Genomic DNA, 20,454 nt, shown 5'->3' with positions numbered 1-20,454 from the left:
TTAACATCAATGTTTTGCCCTTTAATCCAGTTGTTTTCATATATAACTGTTCATGCAGTCTTTAACACAGTTATGTTCATAGAGCTACACACAGTATCACAGTGTTGAGGGCACATAGACTCTTAGCTGATTTGTTTGTTTTTGTGTATTTGTTTGTTTAGGTTTCCCTGCCCCCTTTCTTGTTAATAATTATTGCTGTCAATGTGCTTGTTTCAACAAACCATTTTCCCATTTACAGTGTGCATCTTTAATGATTTTGTGGGGTTGAATACCAAAGAAACTCTTGTATTATTGTGGCCATAAAGTTATGAGCGAGGGTCTAGTGTGTTTTTCTAGGAATAAAGTCTAGGAGCTCAGGTTTTGTTCTATTGCCTTTTGCCAGATGAGAAGACCTTTTCACTTACTTCCCATCCTTTGGCAAGGCTCTCAAATAAATTAAGATAACTCGCTATTTACTATAAAGTAATACCTGCACGTCAGTTCCATTTTGTTGTTTTCTGTTGAATCAAAGTTATTTTGAGTTTGAAGGAGGGAAAACTGCATTGTAATGAAAATAGAGTTACAATAAATATACTAAATTATATTGTGTACATATCATTTAATCTGATTTTAATTGCTATGTTAATATCATTTTAAAGCCTATTTTAATGTCAAAAGTGATTTACAATAGCTGCGAAAATGTAAAACTGTAGCCAAGTGAAATAAATTTAAAATACATAGAAAAGATCAGTAAGGGAAAATAAGGGTAGAAAATTAGGCTGCATATTTAATCACAAATATCAAATATCCCAACACAAAAAAATGTCATTCATTACAAATGCACAATATCTTTAACACAAAATAAGCCAGTTGCAGGCCAGATGTGGTGGCTCACACCTGTAATCCCAGCACTTTGGGAGGCTGAGGTGGGCAGATCATGAGGTCAGGAAATCGAGACCATCCTGGCTAACACGGTGAAACTCTGTCTGTACTAAAAATACAAAAAATTAGCCAGGCGTGGTTGTGGGCACCTGTAGTCCCAGCTACTCGGGAGGCTGAGGCAGGAGAATGGTGTGAACCCGGGAGGTGGAGTTTGCAGTGAGCCGAGATCACGCCACTGCACTCCAGCCTGGGCGACAGAGCAAGACTCTGTCTCAAAAAAAAAAAAAAAAAAAAAAGCCAGTTGCATAAGTGCACACTAATTATTCCTGATACCAACACCAAAAGAAAGTTTCTTTTCTGTTATTTCATAGAGGAGATTATCAGCAGGAGCAAAAGCAGCATGATCCATATGAGAATCATCGTCACCATGATCCATATAGTAAACACCCTGATATAGTAATGATAAAGGACAATACAATAAAAGGAACTGTAGGGGCAGTGAGGGGAGAGGGACTGTCTAGAAATATAGTGTGTTCCAGGTGCATGGTTGTTTGATGGTGTGAATTAATTCATAGTTTTGTTTCAGAAAATATAAGTTGATTTACCACATAGCCCTCACAAAGACTTCTGTATATATTGTTGCTTTGTGTTAAACATTTCAAAAATTTGTAGGGCAGTATCTTCAAGGAAAACTCTATAAAGTGTACTTGAGGGTAGTTCCATGCAGCTAATTATTGTGAAGTCATGTATTTAAACAGGCAGTAAAGCTGGGAATTGGATTCTCTTGCATCTGTGACAAAGCCAAGAAACCAATATTGAACAATTTTAGTCTAGGTCAGTGAGGGTTACTTATTTTTTAAAGTAACAGTTCCGATATGAAAATATTTTTAAATAATTATATTGGAAATATAGATTTAAAACTGTTTATTCAGTCAAATATTTAGGACCCCTGGAAGATGATTCCTTTCTTGAGTCAATAAGTTAGTCTTTGACCAACATTAACGTAGTTTGCTTTTTAATAAAAAATGTATATACAATCTATATGGATTTGTTGATATTGCTTCTTTATCCTTATTTTTTGTGGTTTATCTTATTTAAATTATTTACTTCTGTCACATGGAGTTGGAGTACAGTTGAAAGAATGTGACTTTATAAAGCTTGACCACTTTTGCATTGAGTCAGAGATTTAGACCAGTGACTGCAATGTTTTGCAACCTCATTTCCTATAGCCGTAATTTTGGAGTTTTATTAATATGGCTATCTAGAAGTTTTCTCAAAAACAATGCCGAGGCATAAAATAAAATGTTCTCCAAGCTTCTGGGCCTGGTGATTTTCCACTGCCAGTCAAAGAATTTCCAACTTAAAAATAAAGTCCTTTAATGTATCTATAAATTATTTGTTTGCATAGCCAAAATAAAAACAAAGACAAACCAAAAAATAAGTAGAATAAAATAGAAAAGAAAGGCAAAAACAAACTATTCATAGTCACTTGAGGGATCTCTGGTGTCAAAACTTGTTTATATTACCCACTATTTGCTACAGTATAAGCTTTTCTACTTTTTTGTAGATTAATAGTATATTTTAAAATAAGAAGTATCAGTCCCACATAAGTACTTCTGTTTTGTTCTGTACACCCTTAAAATTTGTCTTTATTATCATTTTACTGTTTTCATTTATATCACTAAAAGCATGTATCCATCTTTACATTTTTTATTTCCTTGTCTTTGGGATATAGAGGCAGGTAAAAATTGATTTGACATTCAGAATATTATTTCACCTTAATGCTGTTTTGCTAGTGTTGCCTGGGTCTGGATAAGGACTGACATTTTCCTTTATCAAAGATATTTATATGTAGAGTTTGTTCTTGTAATGTCTTTGCTGTGAACTTGCCCAGCACAACAATTTCTTAAACCTATGGTTAACACCCAGTCCCCAAACAATGAAAACAAATAAACCCCAATTTTTTCCACAGGGTTTCCTGGCTGGTTATTCCGAGACTTTGCACTTGACAACCTGTTCTCCCACGTGAATGGAATACTCAGTGTCAATGTGGAAGCCTGGTCAGTTGGAAAGTTGCAGTAAAATATTTCCTTCTGCTGTACAGCACTTCCCAAATTCTTATTTATGAAGAGTCTTTGTGTTGAAAAAAAAAAAAAAAAAAAAACAAGTATCCCTAAGATTGTCAATTTTGTGATTTGTTATCCAGGTTACCTTACTATTCTATATTTAGATTCTGGAAGAGAAATTTCTCAGGTATTAGGCCTCAGGTCATATTTACACATGAAATTTATTCTTCTCCAAGCTGTTCTGTGTGGAAAGCATTTTGGCCATTATCAATGACCTTGGAGACTTTTCTTCAGATACATTTTCGTTGTCATTTAATGCAGATAATACAGTATGGTCTAGATTTCTTGAAGACCATGACCACATTCTTATTTTATAATCCTAAGGCACAAAGTTGTGTGCGCATGCATGTGTGTGTATGTGTTTGTGTGTTTGTTGTTCAAGTTTTCTGGAATTTTAATTTATGAAATTTATCTAAGGCCTTATAGCACCAGGCCAATGTAGAGGTAAGAAAGATGGCATTGAACATCATGGTGTTTTGGGAATGTTTCTGGACCCCAAAGCTTCATGTGGTCTCAAAATCTAAATTTATATAAATGTACATAACTTTTAGAATTAGGAAGAACTAATCTGATGACTGATATTTACTGTCTCTAATTTCTTTTAATTTCTCAATATCAATTACCCTTTTCAAAGCAAACCCACAATGTTTTCTGTGTTTTCTCAAAGCCTATGGTGACCCTATTTCATATTTAAACTTACAATAGTTATTTTCTTACTACCATCAATCCTGTTATTGTTTAGATAATTTTTAAAGGAATATAAACTAAAAAAATGAATTACAGGAAGTTAGGAAGTTTACAACCTATTAGAAAATAAATATTAAAATATATTTTACATCTGATGTCTACTAAATAATTTTTAAGGTGTGATACAAGCTGGCTTCAAGGAAACATTGTTAGGGATATCTTGAATAATCTGGCCAATTAATAATTTTTACAAACAACAGGACTTCAGCATTTTTCTAAACCCATTTCAAAGCATATTTTGCAAAGATTACAGATATTACATACATTTTGGTTACGATCACTAATTAACTGTAAGTCTGATCTCTAACACCGTGATTTCATATTCTTCATCTCAAGTGTGTAGGGAGACATTAAGCTTTATTTCTAAACTCCTTTACAATTCACAATACTGACATATCTCAGTTAATCCTCATGAAGTGTTTGTGAGGAAAGGCACTATTCTTATTTTGTAAAAGAGGACAAGGTTAATAGAGATGAGGAGATATTATCAAGAGAATGCACCTAATATGGCAGATTTAGGATAGTCACAAGTCTCCAACTCGGAGTACAAAGTTCTTTTTACTGCATAATCGCTGATTTTATAAGTGTTATATGAATACGATTATAAATATTAGCATATAATATTGATGGAGAAATTAAAACATAATGAAGTTTTGTGATTACTCAAGATTTCAAATAAGTAAACTGCTGGGTAGAAAAATATATTTTTCTTAGTTTGTACATGCTATTAGAATTGACAGAAATGCTTATAATTATATAAAAATGCAAAATGTTTTTAGTATACATTTTTATACTCTGACAATGTGGGTTTCTGTGGTGCCCTGTAGTTATAAAGCAGTTTCATGCACATGATCTCATTCTACCCTCAGAAGAAAGAGGGGTTCTATGAGAGTTATCTTCTGATTTGAATGACTGCGCTCATGATTCAGCCAGAAATTTTGATTCTGAGTTCCATATAACTGCTTTGTAGAGTTGTGTCGTGGTGGTGTTTGCATCCCAAAAATTTGCTGTCAAATTCGACAAACAATACATACAACCAGAAAAAGTACTGCCGCTACCAAATATGTTAATAAAGTTTCCCTTTCCTGGACCAGCTACTGAGTTTCCTTGCCTGTGTCCTAAAATTATAAAACGTAAGGATGGCACCACAGGGCTTCAAGCAAATGTTTAATCACTCTCTGGTGTAGTTCAACTCCGGAGGTTTCATTGAGTACGAATATTTTCTGAATACAAATATCTTTGTCACACCAATAACTTAATAAATAATAATTGACACATTTACATGAATCAACTTAATAATACTTCAGTTTACCTGAATTATCAAAGTTACATATCAGAGAGAAAGACAAAGGGATGTTCTTGGTTTTCGGATGGAAGCAGAGTGCAATTATGAACAAAGGGGAACTTTTAAAAGGGAAATATTTTTCTTTTTTTAAAAACCACTTCGTTGAGGTATATATGACATAGAAAACGCTGTGCATATTTATTGTATACAACTTAATGAGTTTGGAGAGAAATACCCACTCATAAAACTAGCACCACATTCTATGCCATAAAGATATCCGTTACCTCCAAAACTTCCACCCTGTTTCTTATTTTCTTTTTTGTAATAAGAACACTTAAAGATTTACCCTCTTAGCAAATTTTTAAGTATGACACACAGTATTGTTAACTCTAGACACAATTCTATACAGTAAATCTCTAGGGGTTTATTCATCTTGTATTACTGAAACTTTGTGCCTTTTGACTTATACCTCCCCGTTTCCCCTGTTCCCCATCTGCTAGCAACTGCCACTCTATTCTGTGTTTCCATGAGTTTGACTATTTTAGATTCTTCATATAATACTACTTATATTCCTCATTATATTCCTCATATAATATTTTCCTTCTTATTTGGCTTATTTCACTTAGCACAATGTTCTCAAGTTTCATCCATGTTGTCAAAAATGGCAGGATTTCCTTCTTTTTCAAGGCTTAGTAATACTATGTTGTATGTTTATACCACGTTTTCTTTATTCATTTGTCAGTGAACATTGTTTCAACCTCTTGGCTATAGTGAATAGTGCTGCAGTGAATATGGGAATGCAGACATATCTTTGAGATTCTGATCTCAATTCCTTTGGGTAAGAAGTGGTATTGCTAGACCATATGGTAGTTCTATTTTTAATTTTTTGAGGAACGTTTATACTGTTTTCCATAGTGACTGTACTGATTACATTCCCATCAGCCATGTAGAAAGGTTCCAAAATTTCTCCACATTCTCATCAACACTGATTTCTTTTTAAATTTTTATAGTAGGCCATCCTAACAGGTATGAGGTGCTATCTCATTGTGGTTTTGATTTGTATTTCTTTGATTGTTATTTATATTGAGTATCTTTGGTGGTAAACATAGCTGCCATCCAAAATGAAATTTCTAACATGCATTTAGGAAACAATAGCGCTAACAAACTCCTAATGGCTAGAGATAATATGTAACTCTCCCAAGGATTTATACCTTTTTTTGGTCCTAGAACCAAAACCAGAAATTTGATTTTAAGTTACTTAAAATTGTTAAAGAAGTTCTTGCTGAAGCCCAGTGGTCTGAAGGCTTTAGGCCTTGAGCTCAAGGGACAAAAATCTGTATTACCTAATTTTATGCAGTGTTTGCCTTCAGATATGTTTAGGGAGTGAATATTGGCCTCAATTTAGGATAAAATTAACAAAAAGTATTTGAGGACCAGTATTTTCACTATACTAGGAACTTTGACAATAATTTAATCATGAATGACAGTAATTCAGTTGTGAAAGATAATTTATGTAAATTTTGCAACAGTACACATAGATTTATTTATAAAATACACTTTAATATTTTATAGATTGTATGATTAATAATTAAATTTAACAAGTGTATCTTCTCATTTTATTGTAATGCCTAGATAATAAGCCCTATTAAATAATATTTATTTCTTATCCCTGACCTGTAGTTAGGTGAAATTGGACTTTCTAGGACTTTGCTGTATAGCAAATTATTGCTTATTTATTCCAAAGTTAGCTCCTCTATTATATATAATTTAGGGGAAGTGGAAACACACTTTTCCATTGCAGGCATGGAAACATCTTAAATAGACTTCTGAAATATGAAGAAACATTTCAAAATGTATTTTCAGTATATTAACCCAGAGTTAAGAGTTTATCTTAGTTCTTAGACTTCAGATTTTAACTCTTGTCTATGAGAAGACTGTTTCCCAAATGAATATCCCTGTAAAATATTAAAATGTTTATATTTTTAATATCACAGTGTAACTAAAACAGTACTTAACTCATGTATGCTGACCACGGTATGTGTCCACGTGTCAATATCTTACCTTGTCTCAACTTAAAAACCTGTTCTTAGAACTCAGTTGGCTTAGAACTCAGTTGGCACTGTGTATGCAGTGCATAAAAACATTCAATAAACATATTTTGTTCAATGTTTCATTTAGTTCCAACTCACATCCTGCCATAGAGGACTCAAAAAAGTAAAAGAGGAAAATATTTTAAGAGGTTCAGGAAATACCTGGGAAGGATACTTGTTCTGATTTTTGGTCTGTGAAATTTACATTTTTTTGAATGAAAATCTATTCTATTAATATCTAGAAAGAACAATCTCTTTTTGAAGGTGACCACGTGTATGTATTTGAAATTGCTATTCATTGCTGTGAGTTGCTGTGAGCCAATCTTAGAATTGGTTTGAATTCCATCTTTTATTGTTATTCATTATAATGATGTTAAAAATACGCTGCATATTACTTCTAGAGATAGTCAAGAAGTTCCAATTTTCTAATACTTCAAGGCTTTGGGACAGATAAGCTTTCCTTTACTACCTGCACATTAGGTACACATTCCACTTGGTCAAGTAGAGCTTTCATGTAAATTGCTAAATAGATATTTAATATTTGAAATTAAAGGAATGGTTTTTTTTGTAGTTTTAACGTACACATGCTCAATCGTGCCTGTATATTATTTCGAAGGGATTTTTGTTTAATTGGCATAGATTGATCTTATTGAAATCCATTGTGCTTTAACACTAGACATCGTAAGATACACAATTCTAAATTATAGCGATAAAGATACATGTTTATGCCTTGTTACATACTCTAATCATAATGACCTGGGTTTAGAAAACACTGGTTCTCTTTACAGAAAATTCGTGTGTAATTTAGCTGACTTTTATTTCTGCATTGATAGTTGTGTGTTTATGAAGTTTAACAACCTACTTTTTCACAAGGGATAGTATAAAAATTTTAAAATCCCTCACAAAAAATAATGCTCGAAATTATAACACTTCATTGAACTTGGCTAGTTATGAACTTGAGACATTTCCATAGACACAAGCAGCTGACATATTTCCTGATTCTAAATTAATGGTAATAGTGAATTAGTTCCTTGGACATTTTATTGACTGTGAGGACCAAGGTACTTTTGTATTGACTCCATAAGCAAATACCGTGAATTTATCATTTTGCAGCTATGCCACCTGGAAGTCAATATCTTTAATCAACTATTACAAAAGTAATCAAGGAAAATGTTTTGTGTTAATGAAATATTAGACTCTGAATATTTTAGGAGCATGTTTTGTTGAGTGTTGCTTATTCCATTAATAATAGTGAAATCTTAGTTATAAAGAAAAATTAAGAGTGCTTAAAAGTTCAGTAATATCTTTCAAACAGTAATTAGAGGGATAGAAGAAACAAATATAGTTTACAACTAAGTATTTAGATTTTAGATTTAATTTTTGTAAGTCTTTAAGCAAAAGTGTTATATTTTAATGGGTAATGATGAAATTAGTGATAAGAAAACTATTAGAAGCCATTCAGAATATGAAGGAAGTATAATTGTATACTAAAATATATACAAATATTGTATGCTAAAATAATGAATGTGTTTTTTACATTTACATTTGTTAACAGTATTTAGTAGATAGCTACAAAACTATGTATGGCCAAAGTTGGAAAAAACAAAATTTGTTTAAGCTGCAATATCTGTAGCATCCATTTTATTACGGGATACTGTATGAGTCCTGGCTCCTCACTGGAATCATCTGACAGACTGTTTAATATTCATCCAGTACCAAACCAATTAAATTAGATTCTCCATTCAACATCATTATTCTACAAAGCTTATATATCATAGAATAGCACTGTTTTCTTAATAAAGTGTGTTGAGTATCACCATTGAATCTTACCCAGAAACATCAGCTTTTGGTCCTTTGCCTATAAGAACAGTTATTTGCAGATCGAATATTCACGAATATATATATATATATATCATATGGTGGTTCAACTCCATGTTTCACTCATATTTGATTTATAATATTAATAGATTTACTTAGGATAATATGAGTGAAACAAGGGGTTGAACCACCATATGAGAAATTGGAGCATGAACCAGAGAAGAATCCTGAGGAGTAGTTTTCAAGACCTAAGCAGGTTATCGAGGGATACAATAAACTTTTGTTTTCTTGAAGTGTTCAAAGTAGAATGAATTTTTGTCATTTTTTTAAACTTCAAAGACTTTTTAAAGTAGCTTTTGATTTAATGATCAATTTTTCTTTTTGGGGGAAATACAATTTTCTTTCTCTTCAAGTATCTCAGTGTTTCTATTAATTTTCACAGAATTTCAAAATGAATCAGCATTCAGGAAGTCATTAGGCATTTTTACTAAGTATATGAAATTATAGGATAGAGTTTTACAAATTGCAATCCTTTTGAATTATAACATTTGTGTTAGTAGTAATTTCAATTTTATTAATATAGTTTTTCTTTCAGAACAAGCTGTCATAATACTAAAGAGAGAGCTACTTTAAGAATAGTCATGTGAACTTTTACAAACAATAAATGTAAAAAAGAAAAAAAGTTGTTTTCTGACTTCGTAATATTCCATTAACTGAGGTGGCCCAGTAGGAGTATAGAGATTTGTCTTTTTTAGCATCAAACCACGTATACATTTTTAAAGTATGTGATTTGGAGAGAGATATGGAATCTGTGTGAAGTACATTTTAACAGAATATAGTTTTTTCTAATGAAATTTCTAATATTAACCCCTGCATAGAATATACTACTGTAATCTACATGAATATTTGAAAAATGTTTATTGTAGTACCTGTATAAATAATATTTAAGGAAAAGGGAAGCAGTTCCTAAAAAATTGAAGTGTATGGATTTTTATGCCTGAATATTTTAAATATTATTAAAAATTATTTCATGTAGCATTTTGTTTATAGTGCCTGTATCTGCAATGCCTGTCATGTACATACAATTCTTTACCTATGATCTTTACAGGCATCAACCAAGCATATTTTCCCAACAGTTAGATAGCTCATTATTAACTAGCATGCTTTACTCACTTTATGTTTTTCTCTTTCAAGATCTATGCAGAGAAAAATTTTATTGAGTTAATCTGATGTCGAAAATTTAAAAGGGAATTATTCCCCTGTTTTCCCTAATATCTCCTCATGTAGGTTACCCAGTTTTTCTCTGGCCTTTCATCCTATACAAATACTGAAAGCACTGATACTTTCCATTGAAGTTTTTTCAGTTTTCCTCAGATGCCTTCTTTGGCATTATATTGTTAAGCCGAAAGATCAAAAATAAAGGTTCATAAACACATATTTACAAAGTTAGAACTTATGAGTACTCTGTCATTTGTAGCCAGTCTTTTGGAAAAAGTTATTTTTCATATTTATTTACTCATCACCATGTCCTAAAAAATGTATGTTATATTTTTTAGTTGATGAGAGAAGATAAAGATCAAATAATAATTTTGAAAGATATTGTATAGTTCAGAAAGTATGAAGAGAGACACTATATTTTAGTACTTACCTCATTTCAGTGAATAAAATTTTAGCTAGCATCACTAGATAGCAGGTTGTGGCTGGGTATGGACAGTCCTTTAAGGCTAGGAGGGGCAGATTAACCCTGTTTTTTTTTTTTTTTTTTTTTTCTGTACATTTATATGTGTTTCCAGACTGATTTATGAGAGAAAAAGGTAGTCATTCATTGTATGAAGTGCACTTGTAGTATACATTCATTCCAGTGATTCAGGTCACAACCTTTGCAACACAGGTATGCATCATTCTGCGATGTACACGCTCAAGCTTATGATATTAAAACCCTTTACTTTATAGATTGAAGAAGTAAAGCTTAAAGTGATACACTCTTCTCTTTAATACCATTACACTTTTCATTCTTTTTGTATTGCACAGGTGATTTGGATTATTACTGGTTGGATCCTGCCACGTGGCACAGCCGGGAGACATCACCTATTAGTTCGGTAAGTTTTCTGGAAAGTGTGTTTGGAGTTTAGGGAATATGTGTGCTCGTTAATTGTCCTTTGTCTGATATGTGATATCTGCTCTATTATTCATTTGGTAAGGGCAAATATTGATTTCATTTAAGATAGTACAATTTTGAAGAAAAAAGCAGTTATTACTGAATAATTGTAACAAATTTTAAATTAAGTAAAAAACGATTATTAAGTAATGACTATAAGTAAGATTGAGATGTTTGGTTATGGATATTGATATTAACAAGTCAACATACAGAATCAGTTTTTTTATGTAAGCAGATATATTTTTAAATTTCAATTGATTCCATTTTAGAACCATTTAAAAATGTATACTTATTTGCCAACCACTTTAAGAAACTTTTAGTATAAATTTCTGCTACAAATGAAATATAGTTCTAAATGAAAATTGTTATAAGCCAAGGATGGAGTCCACTGAAATAATTTCCTCTAGAGTGTCTTTTAACTGAGGAAATTGCATCATGCTACAACCAATAACTTGTGTCTATAGGAAAGAAAGCAAGTTGTTTACTTTTTAAAAATTTAATAGGCCTTTTTCGAGCAGTTTGAAGTTTACAGAAAAATTGAGGAGAAGGTACAGAATTCCCATACACTTCCTTACTCCACCCCTTTCCACCTGTTTACCTTGTTATTAACATCTTGCATTAGAGTGGTCCATTTGTTACAACTGATGAGCCAATATTGATGTGTTATTATTAGTGACTAAAGTCCATAGTGTACATTAGGGTACATTCTTCATGTTATACATTCTGTGGGTTTTAACACATTTATAATGTCATGTGTCCACCATTACAGTATCACACAGAATAGTTTCGCTGCTCTAAAAATCCCTGGCACCACTTATTCATCCCTCTCTCATTTCTTCCCCACTGAGTCCCTGACAGCCACTGATCGTTTAGTTTCTATAGTTTTTCCTTTTCCAGAATGTCACGTGGTTGGAATCATACAATTTATAGCCTGTTCAGATTTGCTTTTTTCACTTAGCAATATGCATTTAAGGTTCTTCCCTGTCTTTTTGTGGCTTGATAATGCTTTTTTGTTTGTTTGTTTTTACCACTGAATAATATTTTTGTCTGGATATGCCCAGGTTATTTATCAATTCCTTAGGATTTTAAAATATTTTTAGGTTGATATTATAAATGAAAATATTTTTCAATAATGATTTCTAAGTTACTCTGCCAGTTGTTCCTATTCTCTTTTGTTTTTTAATTCACACATAATAATTGTACATATTTATGCAGTACATAGTGATGTGTCAGTACCTATAATGTGTAGTGATCAGATCAGGGTAATTAGCATATCCATCATCTCAAACATTTATCATTTCTTTGTATTGGGAACATTCAATGTCCTCCTTCTAGCTTTTGGAAACTATATATTATTAACTATAGTCATCCTATAGTGCTATAGAACACCAGAACTTATTCCTCCTATATAGCTGTAATTGTATATTCTTTAACAAATCTCTCCCTACCCTTCCCTTCTCCCTACCTTCCCAGCGTCTTTTATCCTCTATTTTACTTTGTACTACTATGACATCAACATTTTTTTAGCTTCCACATGTGAGTGAGAACATGCAGTGTTTAGCTTTCATGCGGGAACTAACATGTTCCTGGCTTATTTCACTTAACATAATGTTCTGCAGTTCTATCCATGTTACCTCTAATGACAAGACTTCATTCTTTTTATAGCTGAATGCATTCCATTCTGTATATATTACTTTTTAAACTCATTCATGTTTTAACAGCATCCTGTAACGTGGCAACCATCTAAAGAGGGGGACCGATTAATTGGACGTGTTATTCTTAACAAGAGAACAACCATGCCTAAAGAATCAGGTGCATTGCTGGGTCTGAAAGTAAGTATGCTGGTTTAAAATGTTTCTTAAAGGGTGAATTACAGTATGGTCTGTATTCATCAGAGTTTCTGGCAATGGTTTTTAAAGTCATTTAAATATTTTATATAATTTTATTGATGTAGCATATAGATGTGTTAGGAAAATTGAATAAAATTTAGCAAAACTAATGTATTTTCTTCTGACTATAAAGTTCAGGATGATTTTTTGCATTAAAAAGATTTAAATGGAAAGTAGCATAGATAATGTGGACTTTTATTGTAACTTAGGCAGCAACATAAACATCATTAAAAGGATCACTTTCTAATTACAGTAGTTTTGTAAGAATTTTTTAAAAATTAATGTACTTAATAGTGCTGTCTTACTGATTATTACCATTAATTACTCCTGCTATGAAATAATTCTGATTACCTCCACTAATGGGTATGCCACTAAGAATTGTGGATGAATCTCAACTTTTGGTGATATTCTCTTCATTTTAAATTATATATATTTGAGCCCCTGCATTGGAAAGAACTTAGTCATAGATTTTTAAATATTCTATAATAAAACTCAGACTTTGATAGTCTTATGGGCATAGATACATGTTTCAGATGAGATGGTCAGCTGCAGAGATGGATTTAGGCTATTAAGCTTTGCACAATGGTAAATTGCTTCCCAAAGGTGTCATTTTCTTGGCTTGAATCTACAGTCTTTATAGTCATAGACCTACATTTTACCACACATATACAAAAGAGATCAAGATCTGATCAAGATCTGATCTTGACAATGGGATATTATCTTCATGTAGAAATAATAATTCAAATGGTACACATGAATTTGGGTGATAAAGAAAAATGAACTTTAATGTAAACAGTGTCAAACACTTGCTGTTTGATACTAGGTAGGGACGACCTGGCACTTGTCTTCTATGTATATGCATTATTTATGGTGCCCTTTTATTGTTAGGTCACTTTAAGACACAGCTATTTAATCTTTTAGCTTCACTGAGCAACATTGGAAGAAGAAAAATTGTCTTGGGTCACACATAAAGTACATCAACACTAAAAATAGCTGATGAGCTAAAAAAAAAACAAAAACAAACAAACAAAAGCATAATGTTTTAAGGAAGTTTACAAATTTCTATTGGGCCGCATTCAAAGCCATCCTGGGCTACTTGTGGCCCACTGACAGTGGGTTGGACAAGCTTGCTTTTAAGAAATCAGTACAGCCTGGGTGCAGTGCCTCATGCCTTTAATCTCAACACTTTGGAAGGCAAAGGTGAGAGGGTCGCTTGAGCCCAGGAGTTAGGGATCAGCCTGGTCAACATAGCGAGACCCCTTCTCTACAAAATTAAAATTAAAAAATTAGCTGACTGTAGTGCCTGCACATGCCTGTAGTCCCAGCTATTTGGGAGCCTGAGGTGGGAGCAACACTTGAGCCTGGGAGTTCACGGCTGCAGCCATCTATGATCACGTCAATGCACTCCTCTGTGGGTGACAGAGTGAGGCCTTGTCTCAAAAAGAAAAAAAGAAAGAAAGAGAGTTAAAAAGGAAGGAAGGGAGGGAGGAAAGGAAAGAAAGAAAAGAGAAAGAAAGAAATCAGTACATGAAAAGAAAGAAATCAGTACACAAACTTCCTTAGGACACATAGTCATCTCAAATATGAGATGTTTTGTTTTCAAAACTGTGCTCCCAGCTACTTTAATCAAAAATGTAGGTGACGTGCTGGTGGCTCACACCTGTAATCTCAACACTTTGGGAGGCTGAGGCAGGAGGACCGCTTGAGCCCGGGAGTTCAAGATCAGTCTGGGCAACATAGCAAGACCTTGTCTCTACAAATAATTTTAAAAATTAGCTAGGCATGGTGGTGTATGCCTGTGGTCTAGGCTACTTGGTAGGCCGAAGTTAAAAGGATCACTTGAGCCTGGGAGGTCGAGGCTTCAGTGAGCTGTGATCATGCCACTGCACTCCATCCTGGGTGACAGAGCAAGATCCCATCTCAAAAAAAAAAAAAAAGTGTTTCACTTCATTAATGTTTCTACATGCAATTTCAACTACGTCATAAAAGAATGTAAGATTAATTCCTCAAACTAATAAGCTTATGTTTTAGTATGAGTCTTGGAAACTTATAAATTTGTAATTATCCAGGTTGTTGGAGGAAAAATGACTGACTTAGGACGACTTGGTGCTTTCATCACCAAAGTAAAGAAGGGTAGCCTAGCAGATGTAGTTGGACACCTAAGAGCAGGTAAAGTTTCTTTTTTTAATATTTAAACAGTGTGTTCTCCATGCATGAACATGAATTGGTGGTTTTCGATTTGGGGTTAGTTTTATACATACATACATACATACATACATACATACATACATGTATGTATGTATATATCAATTAAGTCACTAAATTTTAATGTATGAATAAAGACTGATATAAATATTTACCAATTGCAATAATAAGTAACTCTACATCAGCAGCAATCTGAAGAGTAAGGGTAGGAATCTTCTTTTTATAAAAATAAATAGATGTAAAATATAGAAGAATTACTCATCTTTATAGATGACGTCATAATATTGCTACAAAATTTGAAATCTAAAACAATTTATCTTTGAGAAAAAAATTTATATCACTATTTGGTTATTTAGTTTATATTTTAAGCTACAGTAATTACCAAATTTTTTTCAGAGTGGTCCTAAAACACTTATTCAGGAGCAGTGTTTTTTATAAAGCATAATCATAATCACATTTCTTATACAGATTGTATAATAAAATATTAGTAAATTTAAAAGTGACTCATGTAGATGTGCTACCTCTTGGTATTTAGAAATTTATTTTTGTTACCCTATAACTGAACATGACACAATGAAATTATTTAATATATGTAAATGTATCATATATTAAATAGTAACACATTTTAAAATCTATTTTTGGTAAATTGTTTTTCATTTTTGTTAAAATCACATTAAAATATTTCTTCCAGTTGACTTGACTGCAGAGCTTAGTAGAAATCTTTTGGTTAGATGGCTGTTTATGTATTTGCCAGACAACTATAAAGGAAACAGGGTTGGCTGAGCTGTAGAATTAAAGATTAATAACCCATAACACTAACAGTACATTTCCAGGTGATATTCTTAACTTTTAAACCTTAAGTTTGTGATTCTTGAAAACATTGGCAAAATATTCTGGGACTCTTAAAGACTTTTCAGTGTATTTGTTTACCAGGATATCAGTTCAAAATCATTTTCATTTTTTTTTTAATTTGACAAGGACTTGCTGTGCAGGTGTATAGGAAGAAAATTCTAATCAGATTTTTCTCCATTTGCTATACAACTTTGAATATGTATAGAGATATGTTACACTGTTATTTCTTATGAAGGACCAGTTATGATTCAGTAGGAAAATAATCAGGGTTGACTTTGTTAATAAACTGAGTGTGCGTTTGTCTAATGACTCGAAAATAAGCCTCAGAAACTCTGAGAATCCCTTGTTGGCTAATGTAAGATAACTTTAACTACAGAAACCTGAGTTTGCAGACCACATTATAAACATTATATACACATTATAAACACATTATTATGTTTTAATAGGAAGTTACTTAGGAAGTAAAAGAAGAGGGGTGTTCTATATAAAATATGTGTTAATGACTCATTTCATTTAATACCCCTATGAGCCAAGAGCCTGAGAAACTTAAATCTGAAATGTTAAAAGCTCAACTTAAAGAACTATAAAACAGACAAGTGTACTTTTCATTCTAAGCGATTTATGTATTTGAAGAAGGTAATGTGATTTTGCAGACTCAATCATATATCCTATTTGATTTACATTATAATTTAGGAACTGACTAAATATTTGCGTTTATGCAAATAGAATTATTTGCATATAAACATCCTTAGCCTATAAAACTATGGTGCAATCAATATGACTTTTATTTAACATTTGCAATCTTGCTTTAATCTTGTAATATCTTTTTCCAGTCCTGCCCCCCTTTAAGTCTGTGCACTGTACTGCTACTTCATTTAACCTTCTAAAACACAAAAATGACACTGACACTCTCTTTATTATGAAGACCCTTCGGTGTTTCCTAGTTATCATTTGTTCAAGTCAAAGCTCTGTAGCCTTGTCCTCTACTAACACTTTCAGCTGTCCAGGATGTTGGTCCACCTGTAGGTTCCTGTCAGGCTGTTTCCCACCTAGAAGATGTGGTCAATGACTCTTGTCTACTTAGTTTTCTACTCCTCCTGTCGAAGGCCTTTCCATCCTTCACAATTCATCTAAAGTTGCCTTAATTCTAAAGTGGTTCCTAATATCTCACCTGGAACAATAACTGATTACTATGTCCCTGGCACCACTTGGCTCTATTTCTGGTCCTCAAATGAACTTCTGTTGTTGCATATAAAATATTTTATTAGAGATGTTTCTTTATCATTTCTTCATGACCAAATTTAAAGACAGATAAAATGTCATTTTCATCTTTGTACCCTCATTGTCTACATCCCTGCTTGATTATCCATACATAAATAATGTAAAAAAAAGCATTATGGTTTAGGAATTATTAATCTGTAAATAAATAAGCATATGTATTAACTTAATTTGATATTAAAAGTTATGCGTCCAGGTTGCTGCTTATAAAAAGGAGAGTTTTAAAATGCAGTGCTTTTGCAAACTGCTGGTTGCAACTCATTATTGGGTAGTAAAATCAATGTAGTCATTTGCATCTACCACTTTAAAAAATTGAGGGAGAACATAATAGGATAGAAAAATCAGGGTAAGTATTGTTTTATAGATGTTTTTTAGTGTATATATATATGTATGTACTCATATAATATGAATATATATATACACATACATACATATGTACATGTTCATATTATATGTGTACAGGATCATGATGTCAACTTTGTTTCTTTTCTTGGTCAAAAAATTTTGAAAGCACTCTTAATATATTATAAATTTGTAATTATTATTTTTCTTTTTTTTTTTTTTTACACTGAAGTATATTCATTGCCTGTTTGAAAAGCTTTTCTAGGTAACAGCTTAAGGCAGTCTGTTAGAATTGGTGGCCGGGCACAGTGACCCACACCTGTAATCCCAGCACTTTGGGAGGCTGAGGTGGGTGCATCACCTGAGTTCAGGAGTTCAGGAGACCTGGCCAGCCTGGCCAGCATGGTGAAACCCCATCTCTACTAAAAATACAAAAATTAGCTGGGCGTGGTGGTGCATGCTTGTAATCCTAGCTACTCAGGAGGCTGAGGCAGGAGGATCGCTTGAACCTGGGAGGCAGAGGGTGTAGTGAGCCGAGATCACGCCACTGCACTCCAGCCTGGGCAACAAGAGTGAAACTCCATCTCAAAAAAAAGAATTGGTGATTACCATAGTATTTCACCAAACCAAAGCAGCATCATGTACTTTTCGCATATTTACTTTTTACTCTTCAGTGAGCAAACAACTGGAAAAAATAATTACTTTAAAGTAATACTAGCAAAGCAATTTTCCTACTTTTATTTAAAAAATTGTAGCTACACGTTGAAAAGATTTTATGCTTATACTTGGCTATAAAATGTATACTGATGATACTGATCCAGTATTTCAACACAAATTTACTTTGCTTATAAAATGTTCTAGACATTGAGAACAACAAAATAAGCATGAGCATCAACAAATTAAGACACCTCAGTGCATCATTGAGGTTGGAATATTTCAGCTGAGACTACCATTTTGAATTGAAGGGTCTAAGGCAGAGAACCATTTGGTACCTACAACTTCTTAAATATTTATGAAAATAAATACTTTTTTTCACGTGACCTATGGTGTGAAAACCCTACTTAAAATAACAACTGTAAGTTGTTAGCCTGTATTTTTTTAATGCAACATCTTTTAACTCCCCTTGATTAATCTTAGAATATTTAACAAACTACTACGTACTGTATTAATGTTTTGTTATTTTAAAGTGTTTTCTACTTGTACTTTAATGTTCACAATATAGATTATGTATAGTACCTATGTGTTTTGAACATCTGGAAGTGGGTTAACTGTCATGCAACAATTTTACATCTGCTTGCTTTGTAATTTTGCCATAGCTACCTGCGTTAACTGATGGGTGTGAATTCAAATCCTTTCATGCATTTTTATTCTGTTGTGCATCTGGTGAAGACACCAAAGCATGACTTGTAATTGGGAAATTCATGCTAACAAATATTAATTGCTCTTTCTTCCAAAAATAAAACAGGATTTATGCACAGTTTAATAAGAATCTTTCAAAAATAGAGCCGCCTACATTTATTATATGGAGGGCATGCTGCTAATTATTATTTTTTAATGTTTCCAAATAGGCTGTGCTAATTCCATCCCATAGCATGAGATTATTTTTATATGATTTCTGGTATATCTCAAAAGATAAAGGTAGTTTTGTATTGTACTGTTTCCAGTCACCAGTAATATTCTGGGGGAAAAAAAGAAAAACAAAGAAAAGAAAAGAAAAAGTGTGTAGAAGAACCATTTAGCTGACATTATATGGCAATCAATTTGCTTTTGAAAGCAGAGCCTAGACAATTAAACTATTTGTATATGTTTTGCATTTCTTTGTTAAAAAAGAGAAAAGATACGAAAAATAAACAGAATATATAAGGTAAAAAAATACCCTTTTTTTTAAATTCAAGGGGATGAAGTTCTAGAATGGAATGGTAAACCCCTGCCGGGAGCTACAAATGAAGAAGTTTACAACATTATTTTAGAATCAAAATCAGAACCTCAAGTTGAAATTATTGTTTCAAGGCCTATTGGGTAAGGCTAAAAAAACTTACTTCTTAAGTTTAGTAAATTACATGTATTAGTAGGGTTTTAAAAAGAATTTTATACATTCATACAGTACATGTTAACATGGATAGTTTTTGCATCAATTATGGGCATACATTTTTAGATTATTAAAAATTTCTTAATTTTTTAACTGGAATACTGAGTTTACTTCACTACATTTTAGAAGCTCCACACTTTAACAATTGTAATATAAAAAATATCAATATGTCCTTTTTGCAAGTGAAATATAAAGTAAAATATTTTCTTTTAATGGCAGATATATTTAAGTAATTCTAATTTAATAAGTAATATTTCCTTTAAGAGAGGCACTAACAAACTCCTCTTCTTGTGATATTTAAAATATTAATGATTTCATATGTCTACATGAACTTTTTATTATTCTACTAAAGAATAGAATGTTTTTTCTGTCTCTTTAACCATGAGTAATTTCAACTTTTATTTAAAATCAAGCAAGAAGTGTTAAATATTTTAACATTTTAATTGGTCATAATGATATTTTTAAAACCTCAATTTTCAGTACAATTTAATTACCTATAGCCAGTGGGATATTTTCTATGTATGTATATAGATTTCCCCATATCGTTACCTTTTTCTGGCAAACCCACATGGTCCAAAATAAATACTCATTTTGCCAGTCTGTAATTTTTAAAGGCATTTTGAATTGTTTTATTATACTTGGCTTAATGTTTGAATGTGTTCTTGGAAATGATTCTTTTTTTCCCTATTCTCCAAAATTTAATACGGCCATTAT

The 20,454-nt window shown here is 32.3% G+C and overlaps 1 protein-coding gene across 49 annotated transcripts in view; it reads left to right on the top strand.

Moving 5' to 3' along the window:
• Nucleotides 1-20,454, top strand: part of RIMS1 (regulating synaptic membrane exocytosis 1) — a 515,539-nt gene that overhangs the window by 325,360 nt on the left and 169,725 nt on the right. For 48 of the 49 annotated variants that reach the window (XM_032153372.2, XM_032153417.2, XM_032153391.2 and 45 more), the window contains 4 exons: nucleotides 10,959-11,026; nucleotides 12,807-12,917; nucleotides 15,044-15,143; nucleotides 19,547-19,670. In XM_032153372.2, coding sequence (XP_032009263.1) covers nucleotides 10,959-11,026; nucleotides 12,807-12,917; nucleotides 15,044-15,143; nucleotides 19,547-19,670 — 403 coding nt within the window. Of the gene's footprint in view, nucleotides 1-2,614; nucleotides 2,922-10,958; nucleotides 11,027-12,806; nucleotides 12,918-15,043; nucleotides 15,144-19,546; nucleotides 19,671-20,454 lie in introns of those variants that run through there. The other variant, XM_058435247.1, reaches the window with a different exon arrangement.

Source organism: Hylobates moloch, unplaced genomic scaffold (genome assembly GCF_009828535.3).
Source record: "Hylobates moloch isolate HMO894 unplaced genomic scaffold, HMol_V3 SCAFFOLD_2, whole genome shotgun sequence".
In the NCBI taxonomy this organism is placed as follows: Eukaryota; Metazoa; Chordata; class Mammalia; order Primates; family Hylobatidae; genus Hylobates; species Hylobates moloch.
The sequence above is the reverse complement of the archived record's forward strand: the minus strand, read 5'-3'. Positions and strand labels throughout refer to the sequence as shown.